Source organism: Plecotus auritus (assembly GCF_963455305.1).
Source record: "Plecotus auritus genome assembly, chromosome: 8".
Taxonomy (NCBI): domain Eukaryota; kingdom Metazoa; phylum Chordata; class Mammalia; order Chiroptera; family Vespertilionidae; genus Plecotus; species Plecotus auritus.
Window position 1 is genome coordinate 173,919,420 of NC_137782.1, and position 23,311 is coordinate 173,942,730.

Sequence of the window (23,311 nt, forward strand, 5' to 3'; positions counted from 1 at the left end):
ATCCCGCCTCGCGAGGTTCTTCCCCACTCGGACGCCAAAGACCTGGGGCGGGGTCAGGAGTGCGCCTGCGCGAGGTCTCGGAGGCGGGTCTGGCGGGCGGGGCCAGAGGACCGGAAAAGCTGGCGCTGGAATCAGGGACGGGAGTGGCTGCCCCCGCGCGGGCTGCGAGGCGGTGGGTGTCCGAATGCAGACGACCCCAGGGATGGGCCAGCGGCTGTGAGGTGAGGGCCCTCGCCGCGCCTGGGCTGACCCCGGCCGGGAACGCGGGCCCCGAGGGCGGCCGGCGGCGGGGCGGATGGGTGGGGCCGCGGTGTCTACGGGGACCCGCCCTCCCTGGTTGGGAATCCGAGCCCCGAGGCGGCGCGTGATGGGCGGCGGAGCCGGGGCCTGCGGAGGATGCTGTGCCCTGGGTGACCCATTCTTGTCTGGGCGGGGACTGCAGCTCCGGTGACCACGGTGGCGCGCGTTGGGTGGGTCGCCGGGAGTGGGAGCACCGCGGGGCTTCCCTCCTTGTACGCCTCTGCTTTGTGGGGCGCTGAGGCGCACCCGCTTTCCGAGCTGGCGCTGGTTGGTTTCTCTGCCGCTCGGGGCCGGGAGGTGCCTGCCTTGTTCGCTGTCTGTCGTCCTGCGCCCCCGCGCGTGGCGGGCACAGCACCGGCGAGGAGCGCGGGAGGCGGGCTGGGGGCTGGGGAGCTCGGAGCCGGGCCTGTCAGTCCCAGGCTTGGCCCCACCCACCGTGGTGGTCCTGGCGGCCGCGTTTAAAGGGGCCGCACCCCTGCCACCTTGATGGGCACCCCGCACGAAGTCTTCTGTGCCCAGCCCTGCCACTTTCAGGACGCGCACCGGAGACACGAACTGAGTCGCAGTGTCTGGAATTGACTCATGAGAAGCGAGGCGCTCAAGTATTTCGAGAATTAAATGGCATCTGTCTGTTGCTTCTGAAAACAAGTGCCTGTAGGGATGACACCTCTAGGTAGGACCAGGTTTCTGCCCTTTTGGGGTTAGATTTTTAGCATTTAAAAAAGAAACAGTGAAAATAAGACTAGTATCCACATTTTGTGTTCCAACATTTTTTAAGTGAGAGGCATTGATCGTTTTTAATGCCTGTTACGCACAAAGTGATTGACAGTTGCTTTGCTTGGTGTAACTGAACGTTTGTTTTTCTAGGGGAGCCCCTCTGGACAAGCTGTAGTGAAACATGTTTCGGAAAGGCAAAAAGCGACACAGTAGTAGCAGCTCTCAAAGTAGCGAGATCAGTACTAAGAGCAAGGTAGGGGCTGAGCTGGCCGGCCGGGCGAATTCAGTTCCTCCCCATGTTGCATGAAGGATACTAACCGTGGCACACCTGCCGAGGTAGCCTTCGAACTAGGTGTTTTCACATTTTTATTTATTTATTTATTTATTTTAGTAGAGACACATTCTGCACTTGATTTCATTTTGTCTCGGTAGATTTTCTGAAATTCTTAAATCCACTAACCGAGGTGGGACAGGACCCATACATGGTCTTGTTGAAACAAACACCACTTAAAAAAAATTTTTTTTTATGGGATAGAAATTGCATGCAACTCGGGGGCTGCCCTCCTTGAATCGTAGGGTCTGTGGCGTGCGCGCGCGCAGCTGTGGTTCCGCACTAACGTGTATGCCGCTTCGTGCTTTGCTTAGCATAAGTTTCGTTGGTTTTTCTTTGCAATTCACCTTGGTGTTCGCCTGCCTGCCTGGCTGTGGACTGGGGCTCGTCGGGATTTTGCGGAAGCGCTGGGGTGGGGACCAGGAGCCCTGCTCCGATGGGAAGTCTGGGGTATTGAGGAGGCGAAACCCTGGGTAAATCCCTTCACCTCTCCCGGTCGCTGCTCACTTATTAAACAGGGAGCACACCCCGTCTGCTTTCTGCACAGGGTTCTCCGTGGGTTCAGTGGAGATAAGGTGAAAGCCGGGTGTCGATTTTCACATACGAGGTACATATCAGGTGCCGTGTAAGGAGGCAGAGGGGCTGGCTCTGATTTAGGTCGGCAGTGGGGACAGCACACGTACTCAGGACTGTGTTACCGGGAGAGCAGTTGGGATTAGGTGTCCATTCGAATGTAATACGTAGTCGGCATGTTCGGTAGAGAACTTGAGAGAAGGTGGTGCTTCTGATGGTGACGAAGGACTTGTTTGCTTCTAATCTCTCAGTCTGTAGACTCCAGCCTCGGGGGCCTTTCTCGGTCCAGCACTGTGGCCAGCCTCGACACGGACTCCACCAAAAGCTCAGGTACAGCGGAGGGCTGGGTCACGTGTCTCCTGGGCTCACCCCGTTTTACCTGGGTGGCACGAGTTCTTGTACGTTGGGGTTCTCTCTCTCTCTGCCGTTTTTTATTAGAGTTTAGAGATGGCCCAAGGTCTGGTGGAATGAGGGTTGGGGTTGTGAGGGGGTTAGAGAAAGCTGTTGGCCGGGGCAGGTGCCGAACTGCTCTTAGAGCAAAGCACGCGGAACACATGGTGGTGACTGTTGGGAAGGTTCACGATCGCTTTTTAAGAAATGGGTTGGCAGAGCATGCGTTCTGTTGTTTATGGTGTGCAGCACAAATGCCTTGCCGACGAGGAGGATTAAGGAGCCGTTTGCCCAGAAGACACCAGCCTGTAAACCCCAGGAGCACATGTGATTAAGTGTAGCATCTCTCGGACACTGCAAACATGTATGCAGGCACCGAAATGAGCAGCTTTTAGAGATTAAAAGATGGCTTCTAACTACCAACAGCTAGTATCTAGTGGGAAATACACCACGTTCATCTGTCTACACTCCTCCCACCCTTCCTTTCGGGATCATAGACTAGTCCATCTGTAAATTGGGGGCGGGAGAGAAGAAACATAGGTTGTGAAACAGAATATAGAAGCACAAGGTCTGTGACCTTCCAGATGCCTTTGAAATATCAGAAATGTGGCTGGGCGTCTTTTTCTCACACAAACATCACCTACAAGTCATCACACAGTATTCATTTCCTTACTGTGGCAGGCAGCATAAACACTTTGGTGATTTTGTATTGACTTAAGTTTTTTTTTTTTAAATATATTTTATTGATATTTTACAGAGAGGAAGGGAGAGGGATAGAGAGCTAGAAACATCGATGAGAGAGAAACATCGATCAGCTGCCTCGTGCACACCTCCCACTGGGGATGTGCCCGCAACCAAGGTACATGCCCTGACCGGAATCGAACCTGGGACCCTCCAGTCCGCAGGCCGACGCTCTATCCACTGAGCCAAACCGGTTTCAGTGACTTAAGTTTTATAGCTCGCACACTTCTTCATCCTTTACATTGGTTAAGGGACTTCCTGTCCAGCATTATTCCTTCTGCATTAAAAAAAAAAATTGCCTTTTCTGGTTCAATGGTAGAGATAGATCAGGTTTCCTCAATCAGAAGAGCAAGTTCAACATGGTAAAGAGGGAGAAAGAACCAGAAAGTAATTGTCATTAAGCATCAGAAAGGGACTCAGTCATTATCTAGTTGACACTTGCCTCGTTTGTTTGAAAGGAAGGATATTCATTAATTTACTCCTATTTAGATTTTCATATTTAGCAATATTGTAACTGAGGAAAAGGTTAGTGAAATTTTAAGTTCTTTCCCATTCTATAAAAAAATCCCGTATGTCAGGAAATTTATTTTGGTTACAGTCCGTTTCTTACCTGGGGAGGGATTGAGGGTACTGAAGCCTAACCCTGAACTTCCGTCCGCCTTTAGGACAAAGCAACAGCAACCCGGAGGCCTGTGCGGAATTCCGAATAAGATACGTCGGTGCCATTGAGAAACTGAAACCCTCTGAAGGAGAAAGCCTTGAAGGGCCACTGGACCTGATAAATTACATCGATGTTGCCCAGGTAAAAACAGAAAAAGCTCCAGTTTGTAAGATTCTAAAGCAGGGGTGGGCAAACTTTTTGACTCGAGGGCCACCATGGGTTCTTAAACTGGACCGGAGGGCCGGAACAAAAGCATGGATGGAGTGTTTGTGTGAACTAATATAAATTCAAAGTAAAGGAGCAGAGGGGAGAGCAAGAGAACCCTCCGCTCTTTCGGCTCCGTGGGCCGGATAGAACAGCCGAACGGGCCGGATCCGGCCCGCGGGCCTTAGTTTGCCCACGGCTGTTCTAGAGAGTAAACTCATGGCTGTGGAGAAAGACATTGCTTGTCCCCAAGCCTGGCTACATCACGGTGACAGTGTTACCAACGCGGTGGTTGGTGAAGGAGGCTCAGGTGTCCTGGACCACGGCCGCCTGGGAACAGACGCCGTTCCTTCCCACAAACAGTACTTTTTACTCTCTCTGGGGCCGACGGACCTCCTTGTCTCAGTGAGGCACGGAGCGCCGTGGCTGGTGACATGCCATAGGCTTGTCTGTAAGCCATCTGCACACCTTCCTGGATCTCCGCCGAGCCAGTGTTAGCGCCTCGATAGTCCCTCAGTGGCGACCTAACACACCTACTTCTCCCTGCTGTTCCCATGGGAATTGAGGCCAAGGAGGTGGGAGAGGGAAGTGCGTGTCTGCTCACTAACGGGGATATCAGGCCAGGGGAAGGTTCCCTATCAATCAGGCCCCGGTGCCGGCCACCCTGGAGAGCCTGTGTTCTCCGAAGCCTGGCCCACGGGTTCATTGTTTCATCCTTGGGAGGGGTCTCATCGGTGAGGAAATCCGCCCGTGGAACTTGCCGTGGAGCAGAGAGTCTTTGGTAGTCAGGGCTCCCACCGTTAGTGACCCAAGTTCAGTTTGGAATGTAGTCGTTCCGACGACGTGCAAACTAACGTCGCTATTACACTGGGAGATCGCTAATGTTTCCCCACACTACACGAGGCTTATTTTCCTTCCGATAGGGACTGCTGAATTTCTCCCGCCACCATAGAAACTGGGGTTGTCCAAGTTACTGACAGTAGCATTACTATTATCTATCTTTTGATTTCTGGAATTGCCTTAAATCTACTGTGAGAAATGACTGGCAGGTCACCATAGCGTTGTGAGCACCCCAGAACGAAGGCAGGTGGACACTGCCCTTTACCACAGTGGCTTCAAGGTAGGCAAACGGTCCCGCAAAGATATCGACAGGCGGAGCATCTACTGATTGCCAGCTGGACCTGATGTTAGAGAAGACAAGTTAGGTCGATTCTAGTGCAGGAGAGAGAGCTGGTCAGTCGGATAGAGCTCACACTGCTGACTGATGGGCTGGAGAGGGAGTAACTGTCCATCAAGCACCGTTTCCTCACCCAAACCCTGGGGCGTGGGGAGCGCCGGGCAGAGCCGACCCCCGAGGGCGCTACCAAGTGGCTGTGAAAGATGGTTCCTGCGGCGTGCTCCCTGACCGAGTGCTGACGTGCGTGTGCACTGAGTATTCTACGTGAACCACTAACCCTTCCCCGGATCTGGGACGGTCCGAGGTTGTCATGAGGGTTAACCCCCACGGGGAGAAAGGGCACCTGGAGTGGTGGGTCTGAGTTTGCTCAGATTTGTTGGCTGTAAAAGGGGGGCGGGCAGGGGGCTTCCTGCCTCTTTGGAGACATTCTTACTGCACGGCTGTGTGCGCCACATTCTCTAAAGAGCTTGGGGTCTGTGAGCCAGGCCCCGAAGTGGATTTCATGTCACAGTTTTTACTGGGTGCCACGTCCCCGCTTCTTACCTTACAGCAAGATGGCAAGCTGCCTTTCGTCCCCCTGGAGGAAGAGTTTGTTATGGGAGTTTCCAAGTACGGCATCAAAGTGTCCACATCCGATCAGTATGTGAGTGCGTAGGAAAGATGTTCGGGGCCTCGGGGCGTTACGGGCCACTTGCTGTCGGTCGGCTCCTGTCCGCAGAGCCATGGGCGTGAAACGTGCTAGCCTCTGGTCTTAAAAGCGGCCCGTTTCTTAGGGTGGGTGGAGGGGAGCTTCGCTTGGGCGCTCCTGTGTGGTGGGGCCCGGCCAGCACCTCTCTGCTGGCCCACAGGCCTGTTAGCTTGGAACCCCATGCCCTGCCAGTTCCCAAGGGCCGTCAGCCTGGGGGCTGGGCGTGGAGGACTGTCGTGAACTTGGGTCGTCTGACTCCTGTCTTCCTGGAGTTGGAGGAGCCAGGGGTAGCCCCGGGGCACACTGCCCCACAGCTGAGCAGCTGGGACCCCCTTCGGGCGAAAACCCCATCTTGTGTTTCCAAGCCTCCCCAAAAACGTGTGCACGGGAACACGTGTTCTCAGGGATGGAGACACGTCCCCATCACGGTCCCTCCTCCTCGCTGCAGGACGTGTTGCACAGGCACGCCCTCTACCTGATCATCCGCATGGTGTGCTATGACGACGGCCTGGGGGCGGGGAAAAGCCTGCTGGCTCTGAAGACCACCGATGCCAGCAGCGAGGAGGTCAGCCTGTGGGTGTACCAGTGCAGCAGCCTGGTGAGCTGTCCCCGGGGTTCTCACTCGCCAGACACAGCGGGAAACCAGAGGACGTGCAGCCTTGGCAGAGGCTGAGGAGACGCTCTCCACGTGTCCAACCCTGGCATGACGTGCACACGTGGCCGCCAGCCCGCTGTCCGGGCCTCCTGCCGGGGCACCGTGTGCTGGGGTCAGAGGTTCAGGGTGAACACCCAGCAGATGGGGAAGGGGGTCCCCTAGGGGCAGGGGCCCTGCTTTTCCTGGCGTGTCCTTCCTGGCTGGCAGTGGCCCTTCCGGAGGCCGCAGTCCCGTCACCACGCCCACCGGTCTCAGGAACACGGAAGGGAGCACGTGAGCTGGGCTGTGGGCCAGGCCGGCAATGTCCCGCGTAGGGTTAGACGGGTAAGGGGCAGGTTCATAGCTGTGCTGGTCAGATGAAGTTCAGGGAGAGATTGGTGAACTCTCTTCTGTACCTTTTCGCTCACCATAGGAACAAGCACAAGCCATCTGCAAGGTTCTGTCCGCCGCTTTTGACTCCGTGTTGACAGCTGAGAAGGCGTGAGTCTGCTGCCAGCGGAAGTCGGCGTCACGGGAAGGAAGGTTCGGCTGTTTCCTAAACTGGTTTTCAATCTGCAGCGCTGAACTAGCATGCAAGTACGCAGTGACCCCTTGTTCTAGGTTTTCTGGGAAGAAAATGCAACGCATAAAACATCGGCCATTTGTTTTTCTATTAAAATGTGTCTTATTAACAGTGAGTTATCGAAGTTACGATCGGGACTAAGAAAGAAACCTCATTTGTCGCTTTTAAACACAAATGAGCTTGACTTAAGCCCTTAAGGGTCCCAGAGGAGCGCTCAGGGAGCAGTAAGGCTGGGAACCTCTGTGGAAGCCGAAGGCCGCTGCTCTGTGGCCTCCCAGGCTGTGGTCTTTCTGGCTCGGCACTCAGGCCTGGGGACGCGCCGCTGCCCACGCGACACAGAAGGAAAAAGTCTGTCGTCAGGGTGACATGCCAGTCAGCCTCAACGTCTGCCTCAGAGTGGACAGGACACACCTGTTAGACAGCACATAGACGCTCACGTACAGCAGGCTCGTTAGTGAAGGGCTGTTCTCCATGCACAGCATTTGAAGGATTAAAAACAAAACTAACACCACGTCCGTTTAAAAGTATTTTATTTTTTTCTAGTCAAAGGACTAGTCAGCAAGAAGAGGAGACTTATTAACATGCTCTAGGTATAAATCACTGCATCGCGGACAATGAAAATAAGGATTTAGGTTATACAATATGTACAGTTGCGCTGCAACCAGACCAAAGGAATCGCGCGGAGGACTTGAATATCGTACATCTCCGGGCATTTCCAGCTGCACGCCGCAGCGCCCACCCGCAGCAGAGCACGCAGGGGTCCGTGCCCGCTTCCCAGTCCTCACGCCTAGCAGGCCGACCTGACCAGTGGCACGCACAGTGCCAGGATCCCGAAGCCAAGTTCATGAAACAGGCCTGAAATATAAATAGATATCTACAACGCTTTCCTTCCTCTCACTTGCTTTTTTAATTTATTTATTTGCAGAGAGCAAATAAGCAGGAAAGGCCATCAACAGGGACGTGTATGGTTTCTCCTCTGTCAAGAGTCATGTTCATGAGTCACATGCACAACAGCACCACCACACTGGACTGGGAAACAGGGCCTAGATGGCTGTACCAGTGAGCCTGACTCGTTAGTTTGGGGGTGGTATCCGAACGTTGATACGAGTCACCTTGAATTCTCACACAGTTGGCACCGAGGAGTCAAAGGCGGGTTGTCAGAGGCAGATGGGAGGGACTGTGTTAAAGTAAGCGCACAGTGCAAAAAACTCCTCTGTCCACTTCCTTAACTCTGCGAGAAACTTAACGGACGGTTCAAACAACAGAAGTTAATCAGTGAAAACAGATGTAGTGCTTTAAAAAATAAGACGAATCACACACCTAACACATTTGACCCGGAACTTGGACAGGCAAAGAGCAGCTGCCGTACAACATCATAAAACATTCCAGTTCTGTCTTCCTTTAGAAGAGCAGCAAAAAACACAACGCAATTACAAACACAAGCAAACCTTCTACACTTACAAGAGGGACCCGCGTGAACAGGCTGCTTCGCTCCAAGGCGCCGTGGCTCGCTCTCCGAGCCTGCAGAAGCGCAGGCCTTGGCTGGTGGTAAAAAGCCAGGTGGGCATTTACGCCCGTTTCTCCTCCGTCCGAGTGCCCACATTTCCCACATATCCCCATGAACACGCTCAGTGACTAGGCAGAGGCATGACAGTCAAGCTCATCTAACGGATGAATTCTGATTTTATCACATACAACCCAACCCCCTAGCCCCAGTAGCTTAAGTGGAAGAATGACACGGTGCTTAGAGTAAAACTGGGATGTCCGGGCGTGTTAAATTCCCGGGCCTACGGGTTTCTGATAAGCTCTCGGCTGCAGACGAAGGAACAGATTAAATGTCAAGACAGTGGAACCATCAACCCTATTGGCGTGTGATACAAAGACCAGACACTAGACTGAGGGCGCATTCTCGGGTGGGAAGGGAAGGCGGGCACACGGAGTAGGAAATAGTGAGTGGGTGGCAACATCGGGGCCCGCACTGCGGGCTGTGCGATGGAGGGGGCTCAGGAAGGCAGTTCCCGAAACACCCAAAGCGTCCGAACGAGTGGGGAGAACTGTGCAATCCATCATCGTTGGCTTCTAACTGCACTGAGGAAAGGCAGTTTCACTCGCCCTGCAACCGAAGGAACGGTTACTCCCGTGCGCCACGGTGAGCTATTGGCAGTTCCGTTGGGTAGGCCGGATCGTTCACAACAGGTCACACACATGCAGAATACAAGGAGCGTCGCACCCTCACACACCAGGGTTGGGAGGTACAGTGCTAGTGTGTCCATTTCCAAGTTGCTCTAACTAAACACTGGGTGGCTTTCAAAGGAAATCTTAGAGGCATTTTTTAAAAAGTCTATCGAGGGGAACTGACCGCTTGTAGCCTCCTAAACAATAATTAGCTGGCGCATCAACGTCAGAATCGGGCCAAGGAAGAGCAGAAGAATTTCCAGTCCTCAACTCGGGTTCCGCTAATTCTGTTGATTCGGGATCTTGACGGTGAATTAAAGTAGCTTTCTAGCTCACCTTTTAGGCAATTCAGTTTTTCCTAATAAAAGTAGAGCCGTGTTTCATGAAAACCACAAATTATAAAAATGATCCATTTGCAGACAGAAACTGCCTTTGAGTTTTACAAACAGAACAGTGAGTGGCGTTCGAGCAAGTGGCCTACAGTTCACGAAACTGGTATCTGGCAAGAGTGTGGGTGCCGATAACGAAACAGGAGCATCACGGCTCAGGGTGTCTGCCCTTAGCGAGTCAGTCCGCGATAAAGTGCACAAAAGACACGGGAAACGCTCCTTTGCGGCTGGGGTCTCCATCGAGGTGGCCAATCTGAAAAGGACAACGTTTGGGTGGTTATAAAGCTGGCAAACGCTGGGGACTTAGAAGGGCGTTGCACCATTTGGAGAAAAATTGTTCAGAAGAATCTCTTCTGGGAAAGGATCACTGGGGTGAGACACGTAAGCTGTTTTCCCTTTTCTTTGCCTCCCGTCGCAGAGCGGGGGCCTAATTTCCGTAAGGCTCCCCCGTTAGAGCGGCTCTGTCTGCAGAGCCCTCACCACCGCGTCCTGGCGGTCTTGGGGGCAGACTGACAGGCTTGCCTTTTTTTTCCTTTTAATGGATGAAGAAATCGAGAGCCAGGGGTGTGTGAGCTGCAGCCACAAAGTGGCAAACGTGACGGGCCCTGTTTGAACGTAGCCATGTATTCACGAAGGCCGATAAATCCGTCCCTTCTTGCTCTGGGTAAATTACAGAAGTTACACATCGAGTCCGACCTCAACGATGTGAATTACGCAGGTAAAAGTCAGAAAGAAAATCAATGGTCACCGTGTTTTCTGGGGGCGGGGCTGAGGTCGTGGCGCACTTCCTGTCTTACACCTTCCTGTGTTTCCCCAGGCCCCGCAGGCCTGAGGACACGGACACGGAGGACTCACCTGGCAGAGACCTCGGGCCAGGTGGGCAGGGATTCAGCCCCGCCCCCGGGCCCAGGCCCGACTCACCCACCACTCTTGGTCCTCTTCCCCGTCCACGATGATCACGTCCCCCTCGGAGAACGTCAGCTCATCGGGGTTGTCGGCCACGCAGTTGTAGAGGGCTTTCACCCGCTTGGGCTTCAGCTTGGCCTGGGTGCAGAGGGGAGGGTCAGAGGTCAGTGAGCAGGGCGGCACCAGCTCCCGGGCAGAGACCTGGGAGCCACAGGTTTGTCAGGATGGGGTGGCTCAGCCCGGCCGGCGTGGCTCAATGGTAGAGCACCGGTCCATGAACCAGGAGGTCACAGCTCGATTCCCGGTCGGGGCATGTGCCCGGGATGCAGGAGGCAGCCCAGCAATGATTCTCTCCCATCATTGATGCTTCTATCCCTCCCTCTCTCTGAAATCAATAAAAACATTTTTAAAGAGATGGGGCGGCTCAGTGGAGCTCAGGGGCCGGGGCCCTTGGAGAGCCAGCGGGAGCGTGGCAGCCGGGGCTGATGTGCGTGGGGTGTCCTGGCTGGAGCGTCAGGAGAGGGCTGAGCCCCCCCCACCCCCCCCCCCCCCGCTGGCGAGCTGTGGGTTGAGTCCTGCCCGGACCCAAAGACCAGGTACCGAGGAAGAAGCCGCCCACCCCCGGCCAGGGGAAGACCTGCTTCCTCCGAGCCCTGGGGGAATAACCCGCACCCCTCTGGCCCGAGCAGGGAGGCAGAGCAGGAGGTGACCCCTTACCGCCTGTGACTTCCTGGGCATGGGCGCGGGGGGCTGCAGGGCCGGGGTGTTGGACAGAGGACCCAGAGCTTCTGTTCCGGAGAGGTCCACCGCTGTAGGAGCAAAACGCATCAGCTCGCAGTGCGCCCCCGTCCCGACGAGACGGAAACACTGCGAGAGCCCGTCAGGCCTGGAAGGCAGGTTTCCTGAAGCTTCCTCATCTGCTGAGGGAGAAGTCCCCCAGGCCAAACAGCCCGTGACTTCCATGCACCCTCGGTAGGGTGTGCGGGCGTCAGTGAGACAGAGGGGGGCGCCTCCCGCAACCCGTCGGTCCCTGCCAGGGGCTCAGGACCCAGGACAGCAGCCTAGGAGCTTCGGAGGCTCCACGGAGGGCAGGGTGGCAGCTGGGCCCTCACACAGGGCTGCCACCCCGGGCCCTGCCCCATGCCTCCCCTAACCCAGATGAGAGCCTTACCAGGGCCTCGCGGCTGGCCTTTGGTGATGAGTGGGGCAGACTTGTCAGTCCTACAAAGAAGGGAGAGCAGATCGCTGACACCCGAGGCCAGAAGGCATGCACCTTCCCTCCACCCACCTCTCCCCCGTTCATCTGGCACCGTCTGAGCTCCAGTTGCAATGGGTGAGCTGATCCAATAAACTGTCTTTTAACTACGGCTGGTGTGGCTCAGGGGCTGAGCGCTGACCTATGAACCAGGCCACAGTTCGATTCCCGGTCAGGGCACAGGCCCGGGCTGCGGGCTCGATCCCCAGTGGGGGGTGCGCAGGAGGCAGCCGATCCTTGATTCTCATCATTGATGTTCCTCTCTCCCTCCCTTCCTCTCTGAAATCAATAAAAATATCTTAATAAACAAATAAGTAACAGGAAGACTGAGAGGCCACACTGCCAGACCCAAGGCCCCAAGGCGCCCCACCCCCATGGCATGCATGACGTGACCTGGGCCGCCCGTTTGTGCCGTCCCTTCCCCTCGAGGGCCGTGGTCTCGGAGGGCGGGGCTGATCGATCCCAGGCCCTGGGGCAATGCCTGGACCCGCCTGGCAGCGTCCTCCAGCCCCTGGACTCCGCGGTCCCTGCGCCTGATGTGCGGGCCCGGCTCGGGGCCCATCCAGGAGCCTCCGGGGCCGGCACCACCCAGCACAGGCGGAAGCACACAGGCAGGGAGCGGATCTCAGGGCCGCAGACGGTTCTGGGGCGACGGGTCTCTCTGGGCTGGCACTCGCATCTGAAGAGCTGTGCCCCCAGCTGGCCAACCCTCAGAAGGAGGTCGCGTGACCGCGTCTGGGATGAGCCGGGAGAGGAGCCCATCAGGCTCCCTGCTGAGCCTCGCTGCGCCCACCTGGGCCGGGCACACACTGGGCCAGGACCCACGGGCAGGGGCTGTGGGAGCAGGGCTGGGTCTGGCCTGCGGGCAGAGTTCCGCTCTGAGGGAACAGAAGGGAGAAGGCCGACTTATCCCCAGGATCGAGGTCGGGCCGTGGGGGCTTCCTCCATAGGAGGCGCCAGCAGGGGTCCCTTTGGGAGCAGAGCCCGTGGCAGCGGGCACGATGCCCTCCATCCGGATGCCCTGGAGGTCCTGGGGCATCACCTGCTTTGCACCCTCCCCTACGGGAGGGCAGGATCCCATGGAACAGGTGAGCCCAGGGAGACTGCGCCAGAGGAGGGCCCCCCCCGCCCCCCTCCCAAACAGGTGGAGCCCTCCTGAGACCAGGGAAGCAGCCAGAGGCCTCGGGCGGGGAGGAAAGAGCCGCAGCCCCACCCGAACCCGAACCCGAACCCGAACCTGAACCCTCGGCACATGACGTGGTCTCTTAAAGGACAGAAGCGGGGAAGAGCAAACCTGAGGGTTTACAAGGGAAGAGAGAAGAAAGCCGAGAGACACACAGGCCCGCACACAGGAAGCGGGAGTCGGCCCGGGCCTTTCGGCAGATCTACGAGCACGTCCTCCCGACACGACACACTGCGGTCCCCGACCAGGCCTTCCCGCGCTGTTCCTAAGGACAGGGAGGCAAGCCCCGCCGGGTGTCTCTCGGAAAGAGCCGGCAAAGGAAGCGGCATTGAAAAGCCGAGAGCGTTCTGCTGAATACATTTACTCCCACTTTCTCCCAAGGAGCAGCATTTTAAAAAAAAATTAAACCAAAATAACAGAGAGCAAGGAAGAGGAACAGGAACGGTCTTGGGAGCTGAGAGCGGAGGGATGCCCATCAGCAGCCTCGTCCCCTGAGGAAGGAGGACAGCCCGGCCCAGGAGAGCTTGAGCCCCGGGCCTCTGGCAACAAATAGGAACTAGAAGGGTGTAGAGCTGCACTTCCAGGCCCGGCCTCCAGGTGGGGCCACAGGACCGGCGCTGGTCCAAGGAGCTTGCGCATCACCCCAGCCAAGGAGGTTAGCACGCCTGCCCGTCTCCTTCCCTCAGAAGTGACCGCGAGCCCAGGGGGGAAAGATGGTGCGGTCAGAGGTAGGCCGGGCCTGGGTCTCCAACTTCCCCCCTGGCCCTGCTGTCCATGCAAGAAGAGGGGCCCAACGTTGTCTGGGCGAGAAGTGAACTCTCACGTGTGAAACCGCCGAGACGCAGGGGTGGGTGTTAGAGCAGTGAGCGTACCCCCGTAGAAAGATAAAGGCCAGGGGACCGGACAGCTGAAGAGTACGAATTGTTTGAAAGCTGAGAATGGAGCCAGGCCAGGCGGCTCGGTTGGAGCCCTGTCCCGATACGCCAAGGTTGCGGGTTCAATCTCCAGTCAGAGCACGTACAAGAAGCAACCAATAAACGCAGAAGTGCGTGAAACAACAAACCAATGTTCCTCCCGGCCTCTAAAACCAATACATTAGAACGGAGAACAGGAAAAAAACAGAAAGCATTAAAGAGTCAACGAAATTTCTCAGAACTAAAGGATATAGTTTCTGTGCCACACCCACCTGGTGGCACGAATGCCAACAGACACACCCTGGTGTGCAGAGTGCGTCAGGAAGGCGTCCTCCTGGCGGGGAAGTGGGGGCCCAGCAGGGTCAAGACACCGCCACGTGGGGCCCCAGGTCGCAGCAGGAGGAGGCGGCACTAATGCTAATCAAGTAAGTGGACACACCAGCCAGACCTCTCACCACAGAGAGAGGGAGTGACGAGTCCAGATGGGAGGACGTTAGATTGAACCCTGGGGAACTTCTAGAACACGCTCCCCCAGTTCTTCACGGACAGCTGGACTCTGATCACCCCACTCCCGACTGAGCCCAGCTCTGCCCGGAGTGACCAGCAACACCCGGCAGAAGGGCCAGGGCCCGGCCTATCCCCGGGGACTTGTGCTCGGGCCCAGCCACCATGACGTGAGGAAGCCCTTGCCACACGGAGAGGCCGCGTACATACGTGCAAGCATTCCAGCCCACAGCCCCAGCTGGGGTCCCTGCTGTCAGCCCGCCCCACGACCAGCGGGGTGGAGTGCCGAGGCCCCACGTGATAATCCCGCGGACGAGTTCCTCCCTGTAACCTCGCACGTGAGCAACAAACCGAACCCAGCGGCCTCGCGTCGTGAGGACTTGATTCCCCAAACGCCACCGTCTGGCTGCAGAGAAATCTACACCGTCACTGGGCGGAGGACAGACATCTGTGTGAAATTGTTTAAAAATCTCGGGTAAGTTATGTTTAAGACACCTGAAACCTGATGGAACCGTCCCGTGTCACTTCACCTCCCCGGTCGCAGCAGCAGACGCACGGGTTTCACGCCCGCACGGAAATCGCCGCAGATAAAGCCCGCGGCCACCTGGAGTGCAAGAAGCGAGGCGGCCCGGGTGGCCAGGCCCGAGGGGACGGGGAGGGAGCGTACCCCAGAGCAGGCCTCCTCTGCGGGAGGCGGCTGGGCGGCTGCGGCAGGGCCGGGGCTGTGGTCTTGCCCGGCGGGACCCCCGGCTGGGTCAGCTTGCTCTGCTGGCTCATCGCTTCCAGGGCTCCGGGCATCTTGGCTGCGGGAGCGGGTGGCGTAGGAGCCAGGGGGTCTGCGGAGAGAGGAGGGGACGGGGAGACAGAGGGTCACGTCCAGGCGTCACGCCGGCCTTCCCGCAGAGGCTCTTCAGCAGCGCGGCGTCGCTATTTCGCGAGGAAAAGCCCACGTTCCCCGCAGAGTCTACGCAAACAGCACTGCGGGGCGTCCCCCCAGGCCCCGAGGTAGGGCTCCAACGTTCCTCCGAGCCCGTGTCTCTCCGAGGGAATTCCCGAGGACAAGCCAGGATCCAGGACGGTGGTGTGCCGCCTGGGGAGCCGGGCCGTCCGGGGTCCTTCCTCCTTCCGCCTCCGGACCCAGGCTGACCATGCCCAGCTGCGAGGGGCAGGGCGAGCTCAGTCCCTACGCTTTACAGGCGAGGAGGCCAGGCGGGACACGCCTTCTCCCGGGGTCACCGAGGGGCAGCACGGCGGTGGGCCTGGAGCCCCCGCCCCCGCCCGCCTGGCCTCTGGGACAGGCAGCAGCGCCCTCCCTGAGGGTCCCGCACTCTCACCCGGGACCCCCACCTGCGGAGTCAGCGCCCCTCTTTCCCAGGACACGGCGGGCGAGGCACCGGTGACTCGGGAGAGTGGGCCGCGAGCCTGCCTCTGTTGTACTTACCTGTTCGTTCTTGGTGCCTTTGCTTCGAAGAAAAAGTCAAAGGCAGACTCTAGCGTCAAACCACAGCCCCAGGGACCCAGCCCCAGGCAGAACGTGGGCTTCTGGAAGTTCCCGGTGCCCCAGGCCCCGCCGTGTCCCCCTGGACCCTCGGTGCCCCCTGGTGTGTGACTCAGGTGTGTCCGAGCTGGACGCCTCCGTCTCCCCCAGGTCCTGGGAGACCCTCCCAGGCAGCCCCGCTCGGCCGGCAGCCACACTCCTAGGGCCTGCCCGTGGCCGGCCGGGCATCCATCGTAACCCAGGCCAGTCCCAGGGAACCCACGGCCCCAGAGCGAACCAGAGGGCCGAGCCCCCTCCCACGGCCAGAACCGAGCCCGGGCCGGCCACCCTGACCCAGGAGACCCCTGCTTTGCTGCTGGAGAAAACCCTCTCCCCGGCCCCTCCCCGGTTCGGGGACAGTCACCCACGTGCTGCCACTGAGGAGAAACACACACCGGAATCCAAACGACTGCCCAATTCCGAGACCCGCCACTCGGCCAGAGGAGAGGAGGCCCTGGCTGATGTGGGGGACAGAGGAGCCAGTGGGTGAGCCCTGGGGCGGGGGCCGCCCCACGGGGGATTACCGCTGGGGAGGAGGAGGCCGGGGGCTGGGAGACACCAAGAGCCACGTCCCGCCGCAGCCCCGGGCACCGCGGTGTCTGCGCAGGTGGCGCGGCCCACAGCGCCCTCCCCCCCCGGCCCGCGGGCCGCCAGCCCCGGCAGAGCAGAAAGGAGGACGGAGAACGTACTGGTGGACGTCACGCGGAGAGGGGGCAGCGGCGGGTGGACGGCGGGCGGATCTGACGAGGACCGCTGCCGGCCGACGCCGTCCACACTCACAGAGTTCGTCTTCCACGGGGCGTTGGCGGAGGCGGCCTGGGCTGCACACCACACGCACGCACACACGTGTCACACAGGCGCACACACGTGTCACACAGGCGCACACACACGACAAAAACAGAAGCAGAACACGGCGTTATTGACCCGCTCCCCGGCCCACGGCCAGCGGGACCTTCGAGGAGCAGCAGGGCTGGTCTGTGAACATTTCTGCTCCGGCCCGAGGCCCAGCTCTCAGACCGATGACGGGGGGACAAGGGCCGGCGGGCGGGCACCACACCGATCCCTTCCCCGTGTGGATGGATGCGGCCTCCACGGGGCCAGGGGTGGCCCCAAGGGAGAACGGGGAGACCCTCGGGGGGCCAGCAAGGTGAAGTGCCATCATCAGAGAAGAATAAAGCAGCCGCCAGAATCACACACACAGAAAGGGAAGAAGAACCCCAAACCCTCGTTCTAAGACGTTAGGAAGCAAGAGACAGACGAACAGCTTTCCACCTTTTCTCCAGCCCCCCGGCCCCCCAGCAACGGGAGCGTGACGGGGGGTGGGGGGGGGGGACTGGCAGCTGTGGGACAATCTCCCATCCAGCGTGGGGAGGACCCTGCCTGGGGTGCTGGCACGGGGGGCTCTGCCAGGGAGGGGAGCAGCTGTTTCGGGGGCCTGCCTGGCGCGGGGCCCGTCTCCACCTGGTGGGTCTCCCCTGAGGGTCTGACTCAGTGACCCGGACAAGCTCAGCAGTCTCCTCTGGGCCCCCCTCGCTGTGTGGGGGGTCGGAGACGCCAGGACAGCCGGAGGTGGGCCAGCCACCGGGAGCACAGACCCAGTGATGGCCCTGCCAGCCCCTCCTCGGCCCAGGCCGCCACCTGCACCTGCACCTGCACGCCCCTCCCAGGGAGAGCGGCCCCACGAGCGAATTTGGGACTTTCTGTGGCCACCGCAGCCCGGGGCAGCTGCAGAGCCTGGACACCATGCCCCCGGGGGCTCCTGTCCCTCCCCGGGGAGCCCCCCAAATCCTCCTGTCCCTCCCCGGGGAGCCCCCGAATCCTGTCCCTCCCTGGGAAGCCCCCCCAAATCCTGTCCCTCCCTGGGGAGCCCCCTAAATCCTCCTGTCCCTCCCTGGGGAGCCCCCCGAATCCTGTCCCTCCCCGGGGAGCCCCCTAAATCCTCCTGTCCCTCCCTGGGGAGCCCCCCGAATCCTGTCCCTCCCTGGGAAGCCCCTCGAATCCTGTCCCTCCCTGGGAAGCCCCCCGAATCCTGTCCCTCCCCGGGGAGCCCCCTAAATCCTCCTGTCCCTCCCTGGGGAGCCCCCCGAATCCTGTCCCTCCCTGGGAAGCCCCCTAAATCCTCCTGTCCCTCCCTGGGGAGCCCCCCAAGACCGCTGGCCACGGACCTGCCTTCAAGAGCAGCATGGTCAGCTAGGCTTTTGTGCCGAGAAAATTACTTAACTTTGGGGGGCTTCATTTCCCACTGTCCCCCCAAAAACAAAACAGCACCCGCTGAGTCACACTCGCCACGTTGCAACAGTGAGCGCGTGGGTACAGCGAGCTTTGGCACGTCAGGTGCTGGCGGGACCACAGGGACTATTTTGTGCTTTTACGATTTTTACAAATTTACAATTGTTCCCACGTCAGCCTCTTTTTACGCTTCATTCCCCGGGGATCACAGAGACAAGGAATAGTCGCAGGTGCCACCCACCGGCCACGTGCAGGTGGGGGGGGAGAAGGGGGAGTGATCCAGAGAACAGAGGCGAAGGACGGACCAAGGGCGAAAGCGAAGGGAGAGGGGCCGGAAAGCAGGGCTGCAGGTGACCAGCCCGCGAGCAGCGCCCGGAGCTGGCCCACCGCGGCCTCCCCTCGGGGAACCGCACCCCCACGTCCCACGGACGCCACACCTGTGCCCAGAACAAGGACCAAGTCAAGATGCTCCCCGTGGGCGGCACCTACGGACGCGTGACGGCGTTTCTTTGGGAGGCAAACCGGCGAACGACACACAAGAGGCCCCAGCGGAACAACCCATCCCGCCGGGCCCAGCGTCACCCGGCGGGGGCAGAGCAGCGACCCACCTCCCCAACCAAAACCAGCCACAGCCGGCGCGCACGGCCTGCTCCCGGAGCTCAGTACCTTTGGCCACGTTCCGTGGGGGCAGCGGGGGGGCGCTGGCGGCGCCGGGGGCCGCGGGCTGGCCGGGGGCCGGGCTGCCGCTCAGGACGGCTCCGTACGTCTCGTTCTGCAGGATGCTGGGCGCGAAGCCCCTCTGCTTGTCCTTGGCCAGGCCGGCGGCGTCTCTGGCCAAAGACGCGGCGCTGGAGCCCAGCTGGTAGAAGCTGACCGGCCGGTCTTCCCGCCGACTGGGGCTGGGCTGCAGAGGGGGCGGCAGGTGTGGGACACGTGGACACAGACCTCTGGGTCACAGCGTTCCATCGACTGGTGACAAGCTGGCCGACCCCACGGCTCAAACCCAGCTCGCTCAGGTGTGCAGAGCTCAGTGGCTGCCACATCGTTTGAAATTCCCACAAAGCCCACAGCAGCGTGAACGGACCCCGCCCGCCACTCTCTAAAAAATTCAATGGGAAAAAATATCCTCAGGTCAGAACTAACAAAAAAGAGTCAGCAAGCACGGCCGTTAAGTGCTCCAGCTACAAGGACGGGCCGCTAGGTTTCAGAAACGCCACGTATGCCACTGGACATCCTCAGGACGCACCTGGACATCCTCAGGAAAACGAGAAACCTTGACAAGCATTCCGTTTCACAGGGAGGCACTGTGGGCATTGTGGCCAGTCTGTCCGAGTCTGACTGTCCCTCTGAGACTGTGTGACGGAGGGCCCCCCCGGGAGTGTCAGGAGAAGGGACTACGAGGCTCTAATAAATACTTGCTTCCCTGTGGCCAAGTCAACCTCTCTCTTAGCGTCAACAGCCCCATCTGATCAGGGAAAGCCTTTGAACCCCGTGAGCACGAAGGGCCACTTAATGGTTTCGGCGATGGTTTCAAAGCCCGACTCGGTGAACGTGGCCGCTGGGGAAACCTGGCTCTTAGTCCCGTTATCCGCAGCGTGCGGACTCCTCTCCACCCGCTGGGATCGAAGCCCGCCCTGTCTTCCCTTCACATCAAAAAGCAAGCAGCTGCCCGGGACGCTGCCATTCACGTCCCTTTAATGAACGTGTGTAGCAGCGGGGAGACCGGAGGAGTGAGAGCAACGCCCGCCGAGATCACTGGAAGCAAAAAGCGAACCCCACTCTCTCTCCTGCACACCAGCTCTCTCCCTCATGGCAGGCTGGACCAGGCGGCTCTGAATGAAGCTCATCAGGGCACTGGGGTTTTACGCGCTGCCACGGACCTGCAATTTCTCGTCCACGTCGTCATCGCTCTCATCCAGGTCCTCAGGGAGCAGCCGCCACTCATACTCCACGTGCACATGCGAGTTGAACCTTCCAGACAAGGCTTGGGTCAGCTGAGGGGAGCAAAGGACTGTGGGTGATGCAGCTCAGGCGGCTCAGCCCGGGAGACACTCAGCTCGGGACGCGGGCATCCAACCACACGTCCAAGGGAGGGAGGCAGGGAGCTCCCGCTCCAGCTCCTGTAAGTCTCTGGGTCTCAGCGTACACCCCCTCCCGGATTCACAGATAACCACGAGACTCAAACCCACTGAGTGCCCTGGAAACGGCACGCAGGTCAGGGACGTGAGATCTACAGAACGACTGCGGCCTGTCCGTTCTGACCACCGCGTAAGGCAGCAAACTGGACGTGCCCGGCAGGGGTAACCCAGCCTCCCTCCACCGACAGGAGAGGCAAGCCCTGCAGAAAACGGCTGACCGCCCTTCCTAGGGACACCCAGTGCTCTCCAGGAAGGCAGACAGCTACTTCCAGCTGCAGAGAGAAGTCCACTCATGAGCTCGGGACAGTAGGGCTTCATTTTCTCCTCGGCCACAGGGTCGCTGTGTGGCCTTGGGCAACTTACTTAACCTTTCTGTGCGGACTCACCAGCTCCTCACAGTGCTCGTGCCTGAGGCGCTTGGCGATGTCCAGCGGCGTCTCCCCTGACTCGTTGGCTACAAGGCAGGGCGACAAGAACAAGCGGAGGTGAAGACCATAAAAGGGACAGAGCAGCGGCCGAACTTAAACGGAACACGGCCGATGAAACCCGCAGCGCGTGCGCGCCAGCCGGGGCTGAATTCGTCCCACGATCGTGTCGAACGGACGCCCGCCTTAGGTGGTCAGTGAGATTTTACAAGGTCTGCGCTGATCCTGACCACCGAACCACGGAAGGAGCCAGCTAACGAAATCTACATGCGAACTCCACGTCCCATAAAGCGGTTCCCCACCAGCCGCCAGCCAGGGTGCCGCGGGGTGGGGGCGGCGGCCCGTGTAACCTCACGCCTCCCCCGGCTGTCTGTCCACAAACGGGAAATTGTGGGCTTTCTGCTCAGAAACCCCCAGCCAACCAGGCTTGATTACATTTTTTAAGAATATGTTTCCATTGATCTCAGAGAGGAAGGGAGAGGGAGAGAGAGAGAAACATCAAGGATGAGAGAGAATCATGGATCGGCTGCCTCCTGCACGCCCCGACGGGGGGTCAAGCCGGCAACCGGGGCCTGTGCCCTTGACTGGGAATCAAACTAGGACCTCCTGGTTCCTAGGTCAACACTCAACCACTGAGCCACACCAGCCGGACTTGATGATTAATTCTGAAAAAGAAACCTGGCTCTCAAGCAGGTGTGCCTTCCTTGCGCCTTCTCAGAAGCATTTCCTGACGACCCATTGCAGCCAGGCGCCGTTGGACTAGCCTGAACTGGATGTCAGGGTCCCCCCGGTGGGGCCCCGGGGTGAACTGCTCTCCCTGAGCCAGCAGGGGCTGGGCTGACCCGAGGTGTGGGCTACGAACAGGAGGGTGAGAAGCCCCAAACCATGGCCAAGGTCACCTCATCCTCAGGGGCAGCAACAGGGCCTCTCGCCTGCCCACACCGTCCCTACGCCGCCGGCCACTGACGGACGGTCTAGGAGGCAGTCCGCTCCTGACCCCGGGCGCAGCAGCCCTGCGGGACACGCCGGGGCCCCTGCCGAACGGAGGGCAGGTTTACGCCCTTGGCCCCGACGGGAGCCCAGCGTCGTCGGACGGTCCCCGTGTCCCCGCGAGGAGGCAGGCGGGAGGCAGCTGGCGGCCCTCACCGATCTCGATGGAGGCCTTGCCGCGCAGCAGCAGCTTCAGGCACTCGGCGTTGTCCGTCAGGCAGCAGTAGTGCAGTGCCGTGCTGCCCTTCCCCGTCTGTCTGTCCAGGTTCCCGCTGGCCGGCGACCGGGGGAGAGAGAGAGAGAGAGAGAGAGAGAGAGAGAAGGGGAGAGGGAACGTGAGCCACGGGACTGAGGGTGAGCGGGGAGATGATGCTCACTCCGGCTGCAAGGCTGTGAGCGGGGGTGCCCTGCCTTAGGCCACCAGGGCTGGCAGAGAGGCACTGAGGGAGCCAGGCCCCCGGGCTGCCCCCGAGCAGGTGCGGAGAGCACTGCCTTCGGGGGCCCCGCACCACCCCGTCCCTGCCGCCTGGCTCTCCCCGCAGCCAGTGCTGAGGCCACAGGAAGGCATGCGACCGCCCATCCTGGCCCACGGGACGGCGAGCTTGCCCCGTCTTATTTCTAACTCCTTCGCAGAAAAGGCAAAAGTCACTCTCCAGGGGCCAGAGTCCCGAGGCTCCTCTGAGCCGCTCGCCCGGGCCGGGCCCTGAAGCAGGAGCGAGGGCTGCGAGTGAAATTCCAGATTCTTCCAATGCAAACCCCCCCGAAAGGCACCGTGTGCCTCGGATGTGGGACAAGCCGCTCAACCACGGTGGGGGCCACGGTCGGGCTGCTTCTCGGGCCTGGTGTCTCCCCGGGTCCGACACCAGGGCTGCAGCCTGCGGACCCCCCCACCCCGGGGTGCCCTTCCTCTCGCTCCAGGCTCCTGCAGGGCCGCACTGCCCCCGCCCCGCAGCCCTCGCTCAGTCCCGGGGCCCTCCCAGCCTCTCGGCCCACGACACCCGCCTCCTCCCTCGGGAACCCAAGAGCCCCACCGACCACCCCCGATCCGAGCAGGCCCACCTGTTCTGAACCAGGAAGTCCACGATGTGCAGGGAGGTCCGGTCCACAGACCTGACGGCCAGGTGCAGGGCGGTCTCGTCCGGCTCCTGCAGAGCAAGCAGAGGCGGCCACGCTCCCGTCAAGCCCACCCCGGGGACGCCATGCCCCACCTGCACGGCGGCCTCGCTGCCCGCGGGAACTGCTCCTTACAGATGGGCCCGTCTCCTCCTTCACAGGAAGACCGCAGAACCGGGGTTCATCTCAGAGCCCCCCGCCCCGTCCTCTGTCCTTGTCCCTCCATTAACATCACCAGAGCCTGTGAGCAGGGGTCTCAGTTCCAGGACCCAGGAAGGCTCTGTACGCCGGCTCTTATACAACCGGACTGTCGCCAATTCACACCAGAGGGCATGTGGCTACCACAGCCTCTTCTGAAAGCAAGTTCTGGCGAGTGGGGGTTCGGGGGCCACATGAGGGCTGTTCCAGGTGGGGGTGCGGGGGAGCTGGGCACCTGCCCTGGACCGAGGGCCTGACTCCTCTCTCAACCCCGAGCGCCTTTATTCTGGGCAAAAGGTTTCAGGGGGACGTGTGTCCCCAGGCCCCCGGGGAGGAGTTAGGACACACTGACAGTG

General features: G+C 59.7%; 2 protein-coding genes across 10 annotated transcripts in view; one reads left to right on the forward strand and one right to left on the reverse strand.

Moving 5' to 3' along the window:
* Positions 1 to 71: 71 nt before the first annotated feature.
* On the forward strand, positions 72 to 7,114 carry ITGB1BP1 (integrin subunit beta 1 binding protein 1). Of its 8 annotated transcripts, none has more exons than XM_080685966.1 (8): positions 80 to 221; positions 835 to 973; positions 1,168 to 1,270; positions 2,173 to 2,251; positions 3,718 to 3,854; positions 5,645 to 5,737; positions 6,231 to 6,380; positions 6,850 to 7,114. In XM_080685966.1, exons 3-8 carry the CDS (start codon positions 1,199 to 1,201, stop codon positions 6,919 to 6,921), a joined length of 603 nt encoding a protein of 200 aa, XP_080542092.1. In that variant the 5' UTR covers positions 80 to 221; positions 835 to 973; positions 1,168 to 1,198; the 3' UTR covers positions 6,922 to 7,114. The 8 variants fall into 8 exon arrangements, with proteins under 8 accessions (XP_080542091.1, XP_080542095.1, XP_080542092.1 ...); XM_080685970.1 differs by having other exon boundaries at positions 97 to 221; positions 6,231 to 6,347; XM_080685967.1 differs by lacking the exon at positions 80 to 221 and adding an exon at positions 330 to 470.
* Positions 7,115 to 7,512: 398 nt separating this feature from the next.
* The window catches only part of ASAP2 (ArfGAP with SH3 domain, ankyrin repeat and PH domain 2), a 107,564-nt gene continuing 91,765 nt past the window's right edge, over positions 7,513 to 23,311 (reverse strand). The window contains exons 18-28 of one of the 2 annotated variants that reach the window (XM_080685962.1): positions 22,704 to 22,789; positions 21,801 to 21,916; positions 20,616 to 20,683; positions 19,972 to 20,085; positions 18,758 to 18,995; positions 16,552 to 16,683; positions 14,993 to 15,161; positions 11,641 to 11,690; positions 11,187 to 11,278; positions 10,485 to 10,607; positions 7,513 to 9,816 (exon numbers count right to left, since the gene is read on the reverse strand). In XM_080685962.1, coding sequence (XP_080542088.1) covers positions 9,742 to 9,816; positions 10,485 to 10,607; positions 11,187 to 11,278; positions 11,641 to 11,690; positions 14,993 to 15,161; positions 16,552 to 16,683; positions 18,758 to 18,995; positions 19,972 to 20,085; positions 20,616 to 20,683; positions 21,801 to 21,916; positions 22,704 to 22,789 — 1,263 coding nt within the window. In that variant the 3' untranslated portion in view covers positions 7,513 to 9,741. The remainder of the gene's footprint in view (positions 9,817 to 10,484; positions 10,608 to 11,186; positions 11,279 to 11,640; positions 11,691 to 14,992; positions 15,162 to 16,551; positions 16,684 to 18,757; positions 18,996 to 19,971; positions 20,086 to 20,615; positions 20,684 to 21,800; positions 21,917 to 22,703; positions 22,790 to 23,311) is intronic. The other variant, XM_080685963.1, reaches the window with a different exon arrangement.